Source organism: Eimeria acervulina, genomic scaffold (genome assembly GCF_000499425.1).
Source record: "Eimeria acervulina Houghton genomic scaffold, Eah_scaff125, whole genome shotgun sequence".
NCBI lineage: Eukaryota > Apicomplexa > Conoidasida > Eucoccidiorida > Eimeriidae > Eimeria > Eimeria acervulina.
The window spans coordinates 53,646-60,782 of record NW_013550315.1 but is presented as its reverse complement, the minus strand read 5'-3'; the positions used below and the strand labels follow the sequence as shown (position 1 = coordinate 60,782).

General features: G+C 51.1%; 1 protein-coding gene across 1 annotated transcript; it reads right to left on the bottom strand.

The window, feature by feature from the left end:
- Positions 1-2,440: 2,440 nt before the first annotated feature.
- EAH_00018920 (hypothetical protein) lies at positions 2,441-3,853 on the bottom strand (the record flags this gene model as incomplete). Its single annotated transcript, XM_013397412.1, has 2 exons — positions 2,441-2,967; positions 3,820-3,853. The coding sequence occupies 2 exons, from the start codon at positions 3,851-3,853 to the stop codon at positions 2,441-2,443; spliced, it is 561 nt and encodes a 186-aa protein (XP_013252866.1).
- Positions 3,854-7,137: the final 3,284 nt, after the last annotated feature.

The window sequence follows — 7,137 nt, the reverse complement described above, 5'->3', positions numbered from 1 at the left end:
CAGCGAGTGCAGCACAGCCCAAAGCCTACGGGGCAGACCCCCCTTACAGGCCACAATGCCAAAGGCCCGTCAAAGAGCTCGCCACTGCGTTGTTGCGGACATAGTGGTGTAGCGCCGAGGTAATTCAGGTCGTTGATGCGACAACGTCATATTGGATTCCGTGTCCTTTCTTGTAAATGATATGCGTACCTCTACCGAAACGCGACACAGTGCGCTCTGGGGACTTGCAGCTCACTTGCCACGGCGAGGATCTTCTGAGGATCAGCTGAATCTAATTGCATTGTTTGTGAGCGCCCTGCTGTAGCCGTTTGAGTATTTGGGTATCTGGGACGCACGTTTGGTTCTTTAACTGTCTGCTTTGCAATGTTTCCCCGGCACAGCGCAGTGCATCTTCCAGCTAAAGGCATCCCGTGTGTCGTTGGCTTATCAGTGGACACAACTAATGTTCTTTTACATATCGGTGTGTCGATAATGCTTCATGCAGTGAGAATCCTGGATGTGCGTGACTGCCATGTTTTCGCGTCCGTTGGCTGCTACACGGCGTCTGAATCAGAACAGGCGGGACTGCATATCGAACCCAATAGTTTGAGTCAATTTCTTGCCATCAGTACGTGTTTGGTAACTGGTTCCCAGGTGGGTCGTGTTGAATGTGCTGCGTTCCGCACGTGCTGCTCGGCATGTCCTCCCGCGTTTGGATGAGCTACACGGCCGGACTTGTTGCGGAGCGCCTAGCATTCCGCGATGCAAACGTTTTGGCGATTGATGTTTCCAGAAGGCCGTCCGTCCAATCTGCAACATGGGAATCATGCCCTGCAGCAGCATGCCACAAGTGTCTTCCTAGCAGCAGGTACTGCTACAATGGACACCACGAAGGCTTGACAGCGGAGCCGTTGATCTGCTTGGTCTGTGCCGGAGGACATGCGCCGCATGTGGTTAATAAACAACGCAGGAACCCGCAGTTGCCTGGCCAGTTCAGTGGCACGCTAGGGGGAATTTACGGGTTTGCGATTTGTGGATGGCGGGTTTTGTATTTGTGCATTGTGCATTGCGAGCCGCGCGACCTGCGTGACAACCAAATCAGGACAGGTGAGTGAGGCATTGTCAAGCAGTTTCTCATGTTTGAGGCTATTTTCTAGACGGGGCTTGCTTGCAGTGTTTTCGACGGCGGAGACTGAAGAACATTTCGCATGGAGACTGTGTTAGGTTAGGCGCAGTATCGTGGGCCTGCAGTGTTGAGGTGCAAGGTGGCATGGGGGATTCGAGAGACTGTGAAGCGGGACGCTCAAGTTTCAGCGCAGAGCAGGGATGTCAAGGCTTGCGCGTATGGGCTGGAAGAACAGTGATGTGAGGGTCGCGCTGCTTCGAACGCGTTAGCGGTACAATAGTTTGTGCCCATGTCTTGCCAGCTGCGCGTAGCACTCGCTAACGTTGCGCGTGTCCGCCTGCCTGGTGCAACGGGCTGAGCCTGAAGTGTCTGCTGGGTTCGCAGTTGAGAGCTTGAGGGTTGGGGCTGCTGTGGGGATGGCGCATAGAAGCCTAGGCGCAAAGGAAGAACACATGAATGATCAACATATATATAGGAAAAGATGGCTCCTAAGCAGTGTAGATTCTTGCTTTGGAAACGATTCATGCCATCTTGTTGTTTTCTGCGCGTTGTTTCTCAACTGTTGGTGGTTCAACTATGCTTGAAAGAGCCAGGCCACACGTAGTTTACAGTGCAGCACTTTACTTTCTTCGTTGCGTGTAGTCTATGCTTGAATGGTGCAACTCAGGCTTTGTGTTGGAGTATTAATATTGTACGTGACTCTGCATTTACTCGTCCTCGAATTTAGTGGACACAAGGATTCGTCCGTCATATCTTGTAGGCAAGTGCAGACTTTTTGGACGGTGCATGCTCGGGAAATGCACTGAGTAGTTCGTAAACATATGGAGAGTCCGAACGGAGAAAGCCCATCTTTCTCTTTTCCGAGTTCAGTTCTCTCTTGCGCACCGCGTTTCTGCGGTGACTGTGCAGGCTAGGTGCAGAAACTCTTGCTGATACCGAAAATATTCTTTGATGGGTAGGCTGCTTTTGCAATTTTCCAGAAAGTACGGGGTAGCTCATCTTCGTAAGTGAAGGTTCAGATTCGCTTTGGCTGGAGGTTTTTACTGAGATGTAGCGTGCGCCCTCCAGCAGCTCTGCTTCTTCTCTTCCAGCCTCGTCTTGTTGTTCGTTTGCGCATTTGTCCCCTCGCTATCCCAGCAACCAATGAACTATCCATGATTAATACATGCCGTTGCACCATTTCCTTATAATTAGGTACCATGCACAAATGTTCCAATACCGCAAACTCAGTTCCGACTCTTTGCAGTTTTGGGTGCCTTTGAAATCAGCAGTTGAAGGCTAGGATTTAGGAAGTAGTATCTCATGGTTACAGCTCAGACAGGTGAAGCCAGGACTTCACAGATAGATTTGATGAAGTCGAGTCTTAAGGCTCGATTTCATCGAGCCTTGAGACTCGACTTCATCAAATCGGTCTGTGTCGACGTTTGTTGCTTTTGACAGTGATGGCGCTGCAATTACTAATGCCGTTGCTCTTGTTGCTTCTGCTATTGCTTTGCTGGTATCATTTCTTGCGCCTACGCTGCTGTCTTCGCTGCGGCTAATATTTTGACTGCTCTTCGTATTGTCGTATCTGCTGCTGCTATTGCTGCTGATGACGGAAGGATTCCGTTCGATTGTCGATCCTGACTGCTGCTGCAGTGGCGACTGTTCTGTGGCGACTGTTCTGGTCATTGCTGCCACAGCTTCTTCTGTTACTGCTGCTCGGCAAGAGCTGTTCGATCTGCTACTACTTTCGCCTTTGGCGGTACTGCCGCCTGCGACAGGTTGTTTCAAGAGCTGAAGCGCCAAAATTTCCTCGTGGGCACTCCCCCGTTGCTGCATTTCTTCATCGGAATTCCTCAGTCTTAGAGACAGACATGAGCCTGCAAAACAGTTCGCTCCGCATAAGCTCCGTCCTCCTGTTCCGTCAGGGCTCGTTCACTTATCCATCCTAGCGCAAGCGCCCTCAGCAACTGGAGAGGGGGGAATCATTTTCGTTGCTGTTCCGGCATCAATACTGGCCAGTATACATTTGTAGATGGCTCGAGCGTTGCGCAGTTTACTTCCAGTTGCTTGCTGGCATGGGCGTTTCCTACCCTCGTTGCCCACAAGGAAGGATATCAAGCCACCCCAATGAATTTTGCTGGATAGATATAATCACAATTCCTGAAGAAGAGTGCTGCTGGTGCGTTACATTTGGCCGCCTCTCTCGGGGTGCTTCGCAGTGGCCATCTCGTGGTCAGTTGATATTAAACAGTGTAGCCGATTCTCGCCAGCATTCGCTTAGAAACTTCGTGTAACGGACAGCGCGTTTGTTAGCCCATGGAACTCCAAGCCATGCGTAGTGCGCCACTATCTCTGCTGTGCCGTGCCACGAACAAGGGATGAAATGAACATATTCGCTGATTGTACCCACATTAATTTAGATGATGTCACAGAAACGTGCTGGTCACTGCGAATTCCATTGACACCTCCTCCCATATCCACTTAGGAACCGGTAGTGTCTTGATTGCTCCGAGAATAAAAGTGTTCTTTTTCGTACTTGCTGACACTACTGATGTGAAAAGATATTCTTCGGGCGAGGGGATCATTCTAGGCCACCATAGGGACCTGGGCACTGGCTCCACATGTAGCATGCGTACGATAGCAGAATAAAGCCCTATCACTCACTTTGTGCGGACGCCTGTACGACGCGAAGCTGGAACATATAATAAGGCACATGTGCGCCTGCCCACTCTTGCTGAACGCAGGCAAGACTTCCGTGGACATAACTATCCAGCCCTGATTGGCAGGGTCGTTGCAATTGAGCAGGGTTATTCACGAACCCGAAAAGCAACAAGGCGTCTGCTTTGCGAGTGCGGGCCAGGACAGCCGTCTCATACCTGCCGTCGGAAGACACTGTAACCAATAGCAACGTGTCAGAGAAGACACATGATTAGACTGCTGAGCCTTGCAAGCAGTCAATGAGTTCGTCAACCCGCGGGATTGAAAAATTTTGCTTCACTTCGGTTTTGTTCAGGCGCTAAATATCGACGCACATGCCTCCGACCCTTCTTCCTTGCCAGCGCAGGATATGACCAAACACTCTTGCTGAGGTTTGAACTTTGCCCTTTCTTTCCTATTCTTCTGGTTGTCGCTCGACTTCCCCTTCAAGGTGAGGGTGTCGCGTATAGTTTGCAACAAAGCTCAGGGTTGCTCAGAGAGTGAGTTCGATGCGACGCATTGGGGATCCAGCCTCCCTGGTAGCTGTTTATTACTTAGAATATGATTGCCTGTCTTTCAACTGTGCCCATTTCTGAACCTCCTTGAATATTTTCTTGATCGCATTCCCCAAACCACCACCCTAATAAAACTATCACACGGGAGTTTGTGCATTTCTCCGTCGTTTCCTGCAGCGCCTCTATACTGCGTAGGAGCCTCCTCTCTCCTCTCTCCTGTGGCACTGCTCCCACTCGTATCCCCCTAAATGATGCAAGTACTGTTGGGACCGCTGAGAGGTGCACTCTCAGTGCTTAGCGGCGAGCAGAGCGTATTAGCTTCGTTTGGGGGCCGCATGCGAGCGCTGCATTGGGTTGCCTTCGCCATGCCCAGAGCCACGTCGTGGTGAAGTGAGGAAATCTGGAAATCATGCATCGTGGAATCTTGACCAATTTCTGAATTGAGCTTGCACTTAACACCCATAGTTGTGCGGACTCAGTGCCTAGTGTGCCATTTGCAAAAACGCGAAGTGTAGCCGCAGTAACTGCGCCACCAAATAGGCAGGTCTGCGTCAGATATCAGATCCGCTTCGCAGCCTGTGTCGTGCAACGATAGCAAGTTGTGGCCACTAGTACTAACTTGGATAAGAGTTGAAGCAACTCGAGGCATATCTGCGGGTGGGGCTGTCACCACTTTTGTCCCCACCAAGTGCGCCGCGCGTTCCTTGGGGGCAGCGGTGTCTCCGTGATCGTGTTTTTGATTGCCCCGCTGGTCACAATTCCGCTTCGCCAGTTCCTCCGCCCTCCTGTGATCTGAAAATGTGTGGGCTTGTTTGATGCAAAAGGAGCAGATGCCCCACTCGTTACTTCCCTCGGCTTTCTGAGCGCCGAATTTTCTGCTTGTTGCCAGTTACCGCTTTTTATTTTTGCTGAGCGGTATCTGGGTCATTTCAAAACTCGCTTGTCTCCTTCTCAGCTGTGCGCGTGAAAGTGGCATGTTTTCTGCTTTTTATGCTTAAACGTTCCATAATCTCTGCATTGTCAGCCACTTCAGCTATTAGTTCCCTCCTTGCCCACAGGCGCGATACCGATCGCCCCTTCTCGGGGAGCAGGCCTGCTGGAAACCATTGATATAGATAGAAGGTTTGAGTCCGCTGTTGGGCTACTGCTCACCAAAGACTGATACGTCTGGATATAGAAATATATAAGCTTCCATTTGGAGCGTATTATCAGCTCTCCCATCGCCTGTTCCCCTGCATACTTGGGAATGAACCTACGTCACAGCGCACGCAATACACCTTCCATAATTCGGTTGTGTTCCGGGAAAATGGCACCACTGCATAGACATAAACATTGTCATGCTTCTTCTTTTTAATAAAGTATGCGCCAAAGGCAACTGTGGCAGGCCTGGTGTATTTTGAAGACAAAAGTACAACTCCAGCGTAATCAGGGACTACTCCACTGCCTCCGCTTCGCGGCACTCGCCATAGCTGGACGGTCAGCACAGGCATTATTCGTGCAGTGTTTCTGCTGCACAGACGTTTCTGCTGGATGGGATGCAGATACTGCGCTTTCTCCAATGCGGCGAACCGCCATCCTGATCAGTCTCCATGCCAAGTGTAGCGGAAACTGCGGTTGTAGGTGAAGACCTTCGCGAGTTGCAAGAGAGGAAAGTACTAGACGAAAGTGTTCTCGAAAGTAGTCTGACCTATTCATTCCCTACGCATCCTGGCTTCAGCGGCCCAAGTGCCTCGGGGTGGTGCGGAGAGGCGGCGGTCAACCATGAGTTGCACCGTAGGTTGCTGCTACGTGTGCAGCAGGGCAACCCAGAATACATGCACAGCCAAGCCCCCTTGCTGTATACTGTTAAACACCTCCTTGGCCCTCCATAGCCAGCCTGGGAGCAAGTTGAATTACACGCGCCAGCTTAGCACAGACCATCTACACACAGGGTGTAGGAAAGGCATTCCAAGGGGTATGCTGTTTTCATACTTTTCCTAACCGTTTGAGCCTACCAACGGGAGTCCTCGCGAAACGCACTACAACTGCCACTGTGCTGTACTAAAGTAGCAATATCGTGCACAGCAACGGCTGCAGCCACAGTTCCCCGTGTAGCATGATTGTTGCTGCACCAGCAGCGGTGACAGAACATGCAACAAATAGTTCCGCAGTCAGAGCCTCCCTCTTCGCATTCTGTAGGTCTCACCCCACAGTCTGCTTCTGCACGTTGCTTTGGCCACTGCTATACGGTAGTGGAGTACTGCAGCATCTGCAACCACCATGAGAGGGGGGCCAATCGCCGTTGCGTCCGCCCGCACTATTGCCTGGCATTTCAGTTTGCCTGTTGTCTCTCGGCAAGGGCTGCGATTTAACAGCCCTTATCCCTCTAGCACCTTGTCGCCTCTATTGGGGCTTGACGCGAATATTTCCTTCTGTCCTCAGGTGTGTCCGTTACTTCACTTTCCCATTCTTATCTGCAATGCGCCTCGTTCACTGACACCTCTCGTATTTGCGTATAAACTCTTTTGTTGGCCGACTGTGTGTCTGGCATGTCTGTACCCAACTAGCTCTGTCCTCACTTCTTATCGATGGTACGCGTCGCCTATCTAAACTTCGCATAGTTGTGCACGAACTTCTCTACTCGGCTCTCCCCCTGACTAATTCGTCCCCAACTGTCTCTTCTCACTCGTTTTCCCCTTCCTATCTTTAATGCGCCTCGTCCATTTACATCTGACTGAAGTTTAGTCTCTGTGGAGCGTGAGAGCATGCGTCGCTTTTCATCTTTGTTGACAGCTGCCCCGCCGGAAAGCTGAGAGCCTGCTGCCGTGCTGGTCTGTTCCGAAGCACTTCTGTATG